Source organism: Mugil cephalus, chromosome 10 (assembly GCF_022458985.1).
Source record: "Mugil cephalus isolate CIBA_MC_2020 chromosome 10, CIBA_Mcephalus_1.1, whole genome shotgun sequence".
Lineage (NCBI taxonomy): Eukaryota > Metazoa > Chordata > Actinopteri > Mugiliformes > Mugilidae > Mugil > Mugil cephalus.
The window spans coordinates 6,592,379-6,606,386 of record NC_061779.1 but is presented as its reverse complement, the minus strand read 5'-3'; the positions used below and the strand labels follow the sequence as shown (position 1 = coordinate 6,606,386).

Sequence of the window (14,008 nt, the reverse complement as noted above, 5' to 3'; positions counted from 1 at the left end):
ATGAATGTTGGGAGACTGAAGCAGTCATCTCTAATTTCTAGGCCTCACACACTACACTGGACTATACTTTTAACAGGCACGCATACAAACACACACTCAAACACAGACACACACGCACAAATATTTACTCACCGCAAAATCTACACACAGTCACACAAGGACAGAGAGAGACAAGATGAGAGAAAATGAAAAAAAGGAAAAAAAAAAAGATAAGGGGGGTTACATTTTTAATCGAGTGTTTCTTTTCCTCTGAGCAAAGTAGGACTGAATACAAGGAGGCTGGCTGGTGCCAACACACACACAACACACTTTCTTGTGTCCTTTGGCAAATTCTTCTTTTTCACTCTTGCATTAAGTAAGAAAAAAAGGAAGAGAGTCAAAGTAGGAGGAGGAGGAGGAAGAAGAGGTGGATGAGGAGGGAAAAGGGGGGAAAGAAGGGAAGAAAAGAGAGAGGAGAAGAGAGAAAACGTCCCCGCAGAGTCTTTCTCCCTTCCTGGAGTGAGCGCGGGCCCCTGCAGCGCCGCCTGTGTAATTTCCAGTGGCAGTGAATACAGGTATTAATAAAAGCCCCATGGGGAAGAGCACACAATATAACCCTACATTTTCAGGCATTATGAAAGGACGCCCCCAGGGGTCCTCGGGCTCAAATTTCTGAGATGCAGGCATTGTAAAAAGACGCCCCCGGGGGAGGACCCCGCAATAGAAATCTGCTGAATTCAAAGCATTTCCAGAGCCCTGGTGGGAGCCATTACTCCCACTGGAGGGGGAGAGAATTTTTTTTTTTTCCTCTCCTCGCTCCTTCCAACTGCTCTCTCTCTTTTTTACCAAACATGTGTTGCTGACATGTTGACAGATTGCTCAGTGAGGTGTTTAGGTGCATGCACAAGGCACGTCTGCTGAGACACGAGCTCCATCCCTCCCGAACTCCCTCCCTCTCCCTCTCTTTCTGCCTCTCCCTCCCTCCCTCCCTCCCTCTCTCCTTCGCCAGTTCCCAAGTTCCATCCCTCCCTCCGACTGCAAACCTCTCAGCGCGCCCAAAACTGCTCCCATCCATATTTCATAAAGGAGAAACTAGGCTGAAAGAGAGAGAGACAGAGAGAGGACGGTAAGAGTTTAGGCAAGAGGGAGAGAGAGAAGAGGTGGGGGGGGGAGACAGGGAAAAAAAGAGGAAAAAGGGAAGATAAAGAGAGACAAAGCGGGATCAAGGGAGGGGAACGGGAGGAGGAGAGGACAGATAAAGAGAAATAGAGCGATATAGAGAGTGGGAGAACTCTGCAGTGAAAAATGAACCCTGTGATGAAAAATGACTTCACAACAACCCTTCTCTGTCTCACCCCCTCCCTCTCCCTCTCTGCATGTTGTACCCCCCCCTCCCTCCTTCTTCTTAGGCTTCTCTCCTCCCTCCATCCCCCTCTCCTCTGGTGCCGGGCTCCTGCTCTCTCCCTGGAAAACCTGAGCGGCAGCCAGCTGTGTCTGTGTGTGCGCTGTGCACTTGTATGTATGCCAAGGGCTTAGCACAGGAATCTTCGGCCACCCCCGGGTACAGACACACAGAGGGGAGGAAGGGGAGGGCGGAGGGTGGAGATGAGGGAGGAAAGCGTGTGGGGGGGGGGAGAGGGGCGCACGGTGATGAAGAGGGCAAAAGGGAGGGAGGAGGAAAAGACAGGAGAAGCGAGGACACACAAAATGAATGAAACAACTAAGAGCGTGATATTTATTTTGTCAATCAACAGCAGCTACTGAGCTAGAATCACAGCGAGCGTAAAGCCAGAGTGCATGAGGCTGTCTGTAATTTTGTTTCAGATTACACCCCTCCTACCTCTCCCTCTCTTGTAGAAAGTGATCTGTGGTTTTAATAAGAGTCTTGGCCTCGCAGGACTCAGCTGCTATCCTGACGACAGACGCAGCGAGGTGTGTGTGTGTGTGTGTGTGTGTGTGTTTCTCTGTGCTCGAGAGGGTGTTTCTCTGGATGTGTGTTTGTGACAGCGGGTTGCGACAGACGGTAAGAGCTTAGCGGTGGGGAGACATCCCACGGGAGGCTAACCAGTCACCCAAGGGCCCATGCGCTAACAGACACGCTCTCCTCCCTGCTGCATGTTGTTCCCCTCTTCCCTTTTTTTTTCATTCGCCTCCTCTCTGCACATGTTCAAGTTTCACCCCGACTTTCCATCCTTCTTCCTCTTCCTCAGCTGTCTTCTTTCTGTCCTCCCTACTCCTCTTTTTTTTTCTCCTCCTCCCCCATTTCCTTCTTTGTCTCCCGCTTCCTCCCAGCTAGACAGACTCCCTCGTAATCTCTGCTCTCCCCCGGTGCGAGAGGGAAAGGAATAGACAAGAGTGCAGCTGTACGTGCTCAATTAACAGAGACCTCACAAATACCTTTGCAAAGGATATGCACAGTATCCTGCTCGCTCCCCGCACGTGGGTACAGACATTTACCGTTATCCACCCACACCGTCTCACCAACTACGAAGCGACTGGCTGGGTTAATGACTCGCTATTTGTCACCGGCAGCACACCCCCTACACACACTGAATGACAGCTCCCTCCTTTACTCGGTGACTACCTTCTCAACACTTCCTCCTGTTCTCCCTCAAGTGGATTTGCTGACATCTTTAACAACCTCTCACACTTCTCACTCACACCTAGCACGGGTGTGTGGACACTGTTGACTGTGTGTCTGTGTGAAAACGCGAGGCCTTCAAATCCCTTTTTAACTCTAAACACTTGAAATGTTTTGGCCGGTAAAACAGCTTTTGGGTTTCCCTAATATGTGTGTGTGTGTGTGTGTGTGTGTGTGTGTGTGCATGTGGCAGAGCAGGGCCAGAGAATGTTCTCCATTTGATCTGTAGGAGGTTTTTTTCCGCTCTTCCTCTCCTCGGGGAACCTCTGCTCCACATTCTGACTCCTACTGAGACCCATCAACACTCCCCCGACTCACACTCTCAGTCTGTGTCTCTCTCCCTCTCTCTTGCATATACAGAGCGCACATAGGATATAGACACACACATGCAAAAAAAAAAAAAAAAAAAAAAGTATGAGACACACATCGCACATAAAGATTACACACTATGCAGTATCCACCACAGGAAGCAAGTTCAGCCAGAGCCTCTAGACCGTTCAGAATATCAGGCGGTGTGTAATAAAAAACAATAAGGTACTTGGAGCCATTTTTCTGCAGATAACTTGTTGAAGAAATGACATAAATACAGCCGATAAAAACAACAGTATCACACTTGTGATTCCTAACCACATACAACAACAAATAATTACAGGTTACACACACTGAATATCTTATCCACAGCTTAAAAGCAGAGCCACTGCACCGGCTTAAAGAGGCAGTGGAACAGAATAACAATGGTGTTGTAATAGAGGCATGTAATCTCTGTCACACACACAACCAGCTGAGCTATCAGGCTCATGCACATTAATGTGGCATTACATTAACCAGATGTGTGCGGTGTGTGGGTATGTGCGTGTCTGAGTGGGTGTACACACATTTATGTGTCATTGATCTGCGCCACTGTGTGTGTGCACACGCGTCTGTGTGTTTGTCCAATTTCCACTCAAATTAATGGTGCCTCTTTATAGGCCTTCTGCTAGAGTGGCACTGAATTACTTGGTGCTTCACTCTCGCACCTGGGACCCATTCAGTGCTACAGCAGCAGCTAGCTGCTAGCCTGGGACCCATTTGCTACATCAGTATAGTTAGCATTAAAGATACCAGCGCTTTTTCTGCAGAGAACTCAGACCTAACTAACGCCGTTCTCAAGCCTGCGTCTGGGACTCACTGATGTGCGTCAGATATTATAATATTATAATATAATGATAATGTCGACAACAGGATTTTTTTTTAAAGTGGAAATATTGCAATTTCATGTTGCAGAGATTTAGTGATGATCTTAGTCTGAGTAAAACATATTTATCAAAGTAAATATTTATTTATGATATTTTACGCTGTGATCAGATATGTTTTCCTCAACCTGCATGCGTCAAACTGAAATAAATGTTACCCAAGATGTAATCCCAGTTATTTACCCTTACAACCTGTTAACTTTCACAAGTGAATAAAAATCAAGTGGCTCGGTGCTCCTGTTTTCTGTTGCTCACACAGTCTTATGCTGATAATGGGGTGAAATAATGGGGTGAAATCTGAAATATCATGACTTCTTCTGCACACTGTTACTACACGCTGGTGCACAGCTAACATCATAGCTACATCATAGACAGCTACTTCTGGTAAAATGGCCCCATCTGTCACCCCCAACCAAGATGGCTGATGTCTGAGTTGTTTGGTTTCTGCTCAGGGACAAGCATCAAACCACATCACACTACAAAATGCATGAGCATGTTAACTCTCTCACGCAGATCCAGAGTGGCGTGTGTTTATCCCCAAAAGGCTGTGTGTTTGTATGCGTGTCCCATGTCCTGACTCCCAGGGGTCCCACCAGGGAATTTAAAAGGATTCTTTATTCTGTGTATTTTTATTTAGCCTTCTCCTCAGTAATAACCAGAGCACTTACACACACACACACACACACACTTAAAACCTTATACACAATGACACTAACACATGGATGAACCCAAGAACACAAAACCCTGCATGCAAGTGCACACACATCCTGCAGAGTCGTGGGATTACTCTGCAATCTCAACCACTCTTTCTCCAGGGAAAAACATGTTTTATCATTTCATTTCATTTCTTTCTTCTGCACTCCCTCTTACCCTCCGCTCCCTCCCTTCGACTTTCTCACTGAGCAACATGTAGCCCTCCCCAGACTCCTCTGCTGAAATCACAGGCCACATCCCGTGCTCTGACAGCAGCCCTGTGCTTTTGGCTGTGTGATACTCGCTGTGTCAGTGTGTGCTGTACGTGTGTCTGAATGTGACGTGGCATGTGCAGCTAAATAAAAGAGAGTGATAACTTCCTTACTTACGTACTCAGGGGCAGAAAGATTGTTCTAATAAAACATGAATGAGTTCCAGTCTTTTGTAAAAAAAAAAAATAATAATAATAATAATAATAATAATAATCACATGGACTGTTTGTCCCATTACATCATACAGAAAGGTCACAGCAGAGTCAGTTTTTATCCAACCAACATGTTTAGAGGTTTTCAGCACAGTTAATATCAGGGATGGGGGGGGACTATGTTTTATAATGGAGTTTTGATTTCTTATTTTAAGTAAGCGTTCAAAGCAAAAAAATATTACTGAGTGGTGTGAGACAGCACTAAATGTAGAGGAATCTAAATATAGAGAAGAGTTGTTACAGTTTATTTTGAATTCTGTTCCAAGCTGCTGTCAGTGCATAATTATGTATTATCTTATTAATAAACAACAACTCAAGACATATCTGTGTAATAATTTGGTACATTTTGAAAGCAATGCTTAAAAGAGGCCTGCAGCTTTCAGTCTCTTCTCTGTTGCAGAGGTACTGGATCAGTATCGGGCATCGGCAAATACGCAGAGTCCACATATCGGTTTTGTTATCGGGGCTGAATAAGTTGGATCGCATCCCTTGTTAAAATATTCATTCTGACCTCAAGAGAACTCTTCTCAATACATCTGTTTTATTGCAGATTCATTCATTTTCTGTCACCAGTTGTCCTCTGGAGGGTGGGCTGGAGCCTATCCCAGCTGTCACTGGGGAAGAGGCGGGGCACACTCTGGACAGGTCTCCAGTCTATCGCAGGGCTAACACAAAGAGACAGGCAACCATGCACACTCACACCTACAGCCCCTTTAGAATCCCCAATTAACCTAACAGGCATGTCTTTGGGCGGTGGGAGGGCGCCTGGAGTACCCGGAGAGAACCCACAGACACAGGGAGAACATGCAAACTCCTCCCAGAGAGGCATTCGATGGATTCAAACTCGTTATTTCAGACTAGATTTCATTACTTCCATGTATTGATAACTGTTGTTGGACGGAAAACCCATCAGGACGCTTCAGTGTAGATATTCAGTGTACAAGCCTGGAGCTTTCATCAATTGGCATTCCTCTCCATCCCTGCATATTCTTTATTGATCTTCACTGCAGAGTATCTAATACAAGTAAACAAAACACTATTGCTTGATTACTGCACCTCTATGCGTATACTCTTGTAATGTGCAGTTTAGACTTCTGCATCAATTTGACGGCATAGCTCCAACATCAGTCCAGACCCTACGTAGAGCCTAACACCGTAGCCTGACGCGCACTTCACCACAAACGGAACTATGTGTCACGATGACGCAGACGACAAGAGCTGTGATTGGTCCACTCAGTAGTGGCATGTTTCCGCTTTACTATTTGCTGCTTCTCCATATGCTCAATTTTCAAACTGATTGTTTTGGATCAAGAACAATGGCACACGTCGAGGAAAGGTTAACTGAGGAGGTTCGGAGATACAAACTCTTATATGACTCATCTTCAGACTGGCAAAAAATATACAGCGCGGACTAGCGTATTGACAGAGCGAGCCAGACTGATGAGTGCACAAGTATAAATGACTCGCACAGGCAACGGCTAATTGCGTAGGTTACGCTGACTATGTCCTGCAGAGGTAGAAACCACATGCATAAGAGTGCATGTGGAAGTCTTGTGGGATTGGATGTCGAGCCAGTGGGTGAATAAGAGGTTGCTGAGGCAAGGGTCTTACCATCTACATTACACAGTCTCTGGAAACACTATCTTTACCAGTTTAAACAAAGCCCCTCCACTCCCCCTTCCCATTTCTTCATCCCCCCCTATCAAAAGTAAACACACACACACACACACTCTCACACACCAAGAAGAGACTGCCTTGCAGTAGCAAAAAGAAAAAAGGAAAAAAAAAAAAGCGAGTGTGCATTGTGTGTGTTGGCTTGTTAAGGGAGCGTTTGGATTAATCTGTAGGAACCAGATGCCCCCGCCGCGTTCCTTTCAGCCACTACATTAATTACACCAGTACTAATAATGGCCTTTGTGTGTGTGGATGTGCGTGTGTGTAGTGCACACATACACGTACACGAGTCTGTCCCTGTGGAACATACCGGTATAAATGATTCCAATAGCTATAGGTATTCAGGAAATGGGGAGGTCTCGTGTCACCCAGGAAGCTATAAGTCTGGTTATTCTGCAGGATGCAACTCAACTGCTATATTCTGACAGAAGAGCTTTGTTTCAACGTGGACCAGATATGTTGATTTGATAGGTGAAAATAAGGAAACATTAAATGCTAATTTTTACCCATTTAGCAGGCTATTATGTTATGTACCACTAATCTTTTGCAATGAACTGAGTGCACCAATTCTCTTTGACATATAATTATTCTTGACATTTAATTGCTCCACATGTAAGAAAAAAAGTCAGTGTACAGTGAAAGAGTGACGTGAGCCTGGTCAGTTAAGAATAATGGAGCTCGTCTTACCAGCAGGGCAGTGGTTGGTTCTGTGCTCCGTGAGCTCCGCCAGACAGTCAAAGTCCTGCTGACAGTTGTCACAAGTGAAGATGGACTCGTCGTCTAGGTCATCATCGTGATCTCTGTCGTCACGGTCTTCATGCTCCTCCTGATCACCATCTTCAGCTCCAGCCCCATGGCCGTCTTTGGGCTCTGCGTCTCTGTCAGACGCTGGGACTTCTGAGGACACACACAGCAAAAAGGTTGTTTTTTTTTTTTTTGTTACCAGCTATAAGTTAAGACCCATTTTTACCTGTACAAACTCAATATTTAGCTTTACACTGTGCTTGGATTGCCACTCGAGTATGTGACGTAATGATTGTGAATGTGTGTGTCCTGGTAGCAGACACCAGAGTGCAAGAGGGGACCACTGAAAGGCTGTGTCGGCCCAATCCTCACTGCTCCATTGTGTCTCCATTTTCACACCTTATTATCACATTATAAACGCTGAGGATCCAATAGGACTGACACTGAAGACACTTAGCTTAGAGGAGAGGAGAGGAGAGGAGAGGAGAGGAGAGGAGAGGAGAGGAGAGGAGAGGAGAGGAGAGGAGAGGAGAGGAGAGGAGTTCATGCACCTTGCAAACGGTCAAGTTAAATCTCTGATTCTAGATTTGAAGTGCTGGCCAATCAATTAATTCCATTACTTTTAATGAAAAACAGACTTCCTTCAGCGAGTGCTAGTACGGATCAAAAGGATTAAGCCCTAAGTCAGTTTTGTCCATTAGGAGCTTTAAACGTTGTCCAACGTGCGTAAGCAGGAAAGATGCTTTTCTTGAACGTCATACAGTTTTTGGCACATAATTTATGTATAACAGATTTACAGCTCATTGGACTGGATGCTCGTGTTATCGTTTCACGTCTAGCAAAAAAAAATAAACGTCATAAGAGCAGCAAAAGCTAAGTCTACGAGTCTCAGGGAGGAAGTTGGATCATGAGCGAAAGAGCCCTAATCAAGAGAGGCACAGAAGCACCATCCCAGTCTGATTTATTATGGGAGAGGTATGATGGGGGAAAAGGGGATATTGGGATGCTGGGAGGTTGGGAACGAGGGACTGAGGTGATGTGGTGTTTTGGGGGAGGGGGTGTGGGGGTGGGGGGGGGCTGCAGGGGAGGAAGACAGTGATGGAGGGAGAGAAGGAGGGATGGATGAAGGGATGGGGAAGAAGAGAGGGAGGGTGTTGGCCATCTGTCCAGTGGTGAGAGCACCGTCTGGCCAGGGAGAGGAAGCAGCCCCTTGGCTGACAGAATACATGCACACACCTGTGCACACTCTCTCTCTCTCACACACACACACACACACACACACACACAAACACACTTTCCATGTATACACACATGCGCGCTGGTTCAGTGTGTGTACATGAGACATATGCAAACGCACACAGATGAACACATACAAGTAAATACCGACAATAAACAAATACACATAGGTGCATGTTATAATGTAAAACTGTGAACCTACATGACAGACAACAACACCAGGATGTGATGTGGGTCCTTCTCTAATAACCAAAGTGAATGGAAAGCCCATGATAAAAAAAAAAATTATGATGTTAAAATATTTTTTCCTCTCTCTTTACTAATTCCTCTATTTACTAAAACAACCTAAATGCTCTCTTTTCATTGGTGTGTTTTTTTTCTTTCTTGGGAGTGCAGTGCAAAAAGAAATCACACACAGAGAACACACACACTCCCAAGGGTGCCCTGATGCCAGAGGTGAGGGCAGCGCCAACTCCAGTGCATGCCAACACAACCTGCTGTCATAGCAACAGAGGGAGGAGACAGATGAAAGCTCTCCATCTTGCATCCCTCTGTCCTCATCTCTTCCTCCTTTTTCCTCTTGGAGTACTTTTTGTTCCTCCACTCGTCCTTTTATTTGGTCTGCACCCTCCAATCACGGCGCAGTGAGTGATAAAAAGGGAGACGGATGTCGGAGCAGAGCGAGATACAGGGATGAGAGGAGCGACAACAGTCAGTGGTGTTGCTATTTACACGTGGATTTGCGTGGCATACTCTGCTACTCGCCCACCTCTCACATACAGGGACAGGATAATTACGTGTCCTCTTATGGATCTCAGAGAGACACTGATGGGGGGTCCTTTAAAAGAGTATGGTCACTGTAAGATCTGTCTACACACTGTAGCTTTTAAGATCATTACTACCCTCAAACAGACCTCCTGGCTAGGGCACAGCGTATCAGTGTGTTTGTAACTGTGCATGTTGGAGTTGTGCTCTCACCATCGAGCCATGAAGCAATTAAGATTTAAAAGTAAACGGACAGTTCTACAGTAGTAAATCCTGAATAAATCACAACTAAAAGTCAAACTAGAAGCAGATAAACTGCATTGGTCTGCAGGGGAAATTGCTTGGTCACAGTATCTCAATTTCACATAAAAACTGTCTTGAAAATGACAAGTAAAAAGAAAAATAGACATAAGACAGTTAAAATATATATCTGGATTTGCATATTTACATAGTAAACTAAACTAAATTCATCACCTCCTCTGTATTTGCCTTCATACCCCACACTAAATCAGCTTTTATTTCTTTTAAATTTGAGCTTTGTGGAATTTCCAAACAGGCCTGTCTCACATGGTAAAAAGGAAGCATGTCCAAAATGACTTGTTATTAGTGTGTAACCATTACATTTAAAAGCAGGGCACAAAGCAACTGTTTCCATTAACAGTTTTTATAAATATCGCCAGAAATCTTAATTTACTTGTCAGTGCAGCAGCGAAGAAATCCACCTCAGTTTAATAGTAGCATTTAGAATCCACACTCAGTTTGTCTGACAATAGAAGCAGTGTTTTATACTCGCTGTCTTAAACTTTACTGAACATTTCTTTGCATATAATAAGATTCTCATCATTTATTCTCCTGTTTATTAGAGTTCTCACCTCTTTTTTTCCCCCTTCTCTGCAATTTACCACCCCCACCCCAACCACACCAGAAAGAAGCAGCAGGCCTACTTAATGAAAGCAGGAAACTCCCATGGGTGCCTGGGCAGCAGAGGGGTGTGTGCGTGCGCGTGTGTGTGCGAATGCATGCGTGTGTGTTGCGATATTGATTCATAGTATGACAGTGGTCCCTTGCAAATAACACTCACATTCTTTCTTACACACACATAAACACACAAGACAGTGAGATATAGCTGTAGTCACTCACAGACACACAAATGCACGCACACGCACACACAAACACACTCACTCTACTGAGAACCATTATCTCTGAGTCACAGACTGTCCCTACGCCAGGAATAACTGCACACTCTCACTCTCTCTCGCTCTCTCTTTAACACACACCACATGCACAGAGACGCACGCACAAAACACAAATCTTCCAATCCCGAGCGCAGACACCCTGGTTTATTCTTACGTCACCCACTGAGGCATATAATTATTCAGAATCTTGCTGTTTAATGAAAGAAAATGTGAAAAATACACATTTTCCACCTAAATGAACACGAGATGTATAAAAAGCAAATGTGTCAAAAAGAGTTCTTCCATTCATGTCAATGTTACATGTACCACCCATCCAGACCAGACCAGGCACCCCCACCCTATAGCAATGACACTCTTTGATGGGATGCAGCTTGACACAGACACACGGTTTAGAAACAACTCAAAAAAACATGAAGAACAACACAAGTTGTTGACTTGGCCTCTAAATTCACTAGATCCAAAACTGATCAAGTATCTGTGGGATGATCCACAGAGGTTCCTTCTCTCTATGGCAGCGCTGCTTTATGGTGAACTGCAAGTTGCAAGGAGTGTGTTTCTACACGTAATAATGACAACCTTTTGTACATTATTACACTGCATACATTTTACTTTTTTGTGATATAATTAGATCAAAGTTAAAAGTTTGAAATAGTTTCTTCATTCAAAAAAAAGAGAAAATGTTTGAATAAATAATAATTGTAGGAACTATGATTATCGGTGGTTAACCAAAGGATTAAATCACTACAAATAATCAATAAGTTAATTGATTTATAGTCGCTCTAACTCCATATATAATGTTCACAAGCAGAAAACAAAAGCCCCATGATTTAATGCAACCACATACACATGCATTATAAACTGATCTATGAACATCTGATCTGAACTCAATACACACATAAGAACAATAACTCAGCCCTTGTATTAAGAATTGTCTAGCTATTTTTAAAACAGTTTTCATATGCATGCACTGGTCGTGTGACAGCATGCAACAGCAGGTATGGATGTGGTGAGAAGATGTTTTTTTTTTATACCGCGTGTCCCCTGAGGAAAAGTAATAAGCAATATTCTTGGCTGTACCCACCAACCTCAGTAACATGAGGACAATGGGCTGTTTATTAACAGATAAAAAATATAAATATATATAAATGGATACCTCAGGAATAATGAGGTCACTTTGCATATCTGCAGGAAAGATATGTGCAGGTGGTGTGTGTGTGTGTGTCTATCGGTGCATGTGTGTGTGTGTTCGTGTGCAACCCTGGGTAATTAGATAAAGAGAAGTGAATTAGCAGAGTCCACAGTGCAGAATGATGTTACAGTCTAACCACGCCTAGCTGAGACCCACTAATCACCACTCGTTAGGCTCATGGAAGACCGTGTGTGGGTGTTTTCATAGCAATTGGTGTGTTTGTTAGACGCTGTGTGTGTGTTTTCTCTCATTAACCACATTAAAATGAGTTTGTTGAGGTAATTAGTGGGTTAAACGATAATAAACTCGGATAGGAAAGAGAGCACCACATAGACAAATGCTTTTTTTTTTTTTTCCCACTCTCCCATCGTCTAAAAAGAACAGCTGGATCCAAGTGCACTCAGTGTGGATACACTCAGCCCTACAGACTGACTCAGGTTACATGGCACTGTTGTGAGCAGTTGCCAAGATAAGCTGGTGGAGGCACAAACTGAAACGCCCGAAATCAAACACACAGTCAGCACGGCCACCGTACATCTCTATATATCCTGCGGGAAGAAAACTAGGGGAACTAATGAACTCTGGGAAATGTTCCTGAACTGCCCCAGGGTGATAGAAGTGCACTGAAAGAGAGTGCCTGAGCAAGAGGGAGTTAAAGGGGAATAAAACATACTGCAAAGGTAAGGCACTTATTCAAGTGTTAGATTTGGTAGCCAGGAGCTGGTGTTGTGGTCTGTCCGGGACACACTGTCCAGCTCAGAGAGATGTGTAAGGTATCTGCCGGCCAAGCATGTATAAAACACACACATCTCTGCCGGTGTGTTCCTAAAAGGGGCATCAAAAGGAGGAAAAAAAGCGTGTGTTGAGCTTCCAGGATAATGTTTAGAAACCCAACATTTTTGACACAAGGCTTTCATTCTACCCCACATCACACTCTACACAGGATTTACAGCCACCTGGCAAGGTACCACCTCACTCAAGAGGGCCGAGACGCAGCCATGAGATTAAAGTCCGACAGACTTAACACGGCTTGTTTAGAGAGTCCAGTGCGGAGGAGCCTGTGTACGTGGTTTACACAAGCTGTAATCGAATTACTCTCGCCATAACCATTTGTGAAGTCACTTAATGTCGGATCCTTTCATGTTCTTTTTGTGTTTCTGCAAATGAAACACCTGCACAGTAGTTAGCAAAAAGCAGTGACAAAGAAGAAGCGAGAGTCTTTTTGGTGAAGTGCACATAAAGATAAAAGCATCCACTGCTTGTAGATATTTGCTTGGCCAGAGTTACAAAAAGGAGTAACTGGTAGAGGTAAGACTTTTTCTTTCTTTCATGAAGAGGCACTATAAGCTGCAAAGGATTTTATCTGAAGGTCATGTGGGTTGAGGAACAATGCATAAATCAATCTAATGTTTAAGGTTTAGCCGTAAGTAAATAAGTAAATCTCCTGGGAAACTAAAGAACGATATAAAAAAAACGATGGACTGGCCATTTGAGCAGGTTTAAACACAGATTCAAAAGATAATGAATAAAAGTGTTTACATCAAATGAATAAAAAGTCATTTTTTTTTATTAGTCTTGAATCCTCCATGCACTCCTGAGAACAGTCCTCACATACCACCTTACACTGATGTATTGGTGGAATTTGTTTGCAGCAAACACAAGTGAAGGTGTGAACATACACTGATCCGGCATAACATTATGACCACTTTCCTAATGTTGTGTAGCTCTCCCTTGTGCCTCCAAAATAGTTGTGACTCATCAGCGAGTGGACATGGGCCTTCTGAGGGTGTCCTGTGGTGTCTGGTAACAGAATGTTGTTAGTGGGGATCTTTGGATCATATGGGTTAAGGGAATGTGCCTCTGTGGATCATTCCACAGATACTTCATCAGTTTGGCATCTAGTGAATTTGGAGGCCAGGTCAACATCTTGTGCTGTTCTTCATGTTTTTTTTTGTTTGTTTTTTTTGAGTTTTTTGTGTGCGTCTGTCAGTTGTTTTAATGTTGTGGCGGATCAGTGTATATGGATCTATCGTCTCACTCCAGCGAGAAAAAACTGTTGGTTAGACAGTAGCCGTAAACACAATGGTCTACCTATCTGAACTGAAAATGTTGACAAGTGGGAGGGAACAAAGAATGGTGGAAACATTTGGCACTGAGTGCACACTCAAATGCACA

At 44.0% G+C, this 14,008-nt stretch overlaps 1 protein-coding gene across 3 annotated transcripts in view; it reads right to left on the bottom strand.

Moving 5' to 3' along the window:
• The window catches only part of znf423 (zinc finger protein 423), a 133,153-nt gene that overhangs the window by 90,582 nt on the left and 28,563 nt on the right, over positions 1-14,008 (bottom strand). For all 3 annotated transcript variants that reach the window (XM_047595965.1, XM_047595966.1, XM_047595967.1), the window contains exon 3: positions 7,391-7,600. In XM_047595965.1, coding sequence (XP_047451921.1) covers positions 7,391-7,600 — 210 coding nt within the window. The remainder of the gene's footprint in view (positions 1-7,390; positions 7,601-14,008) is intronic.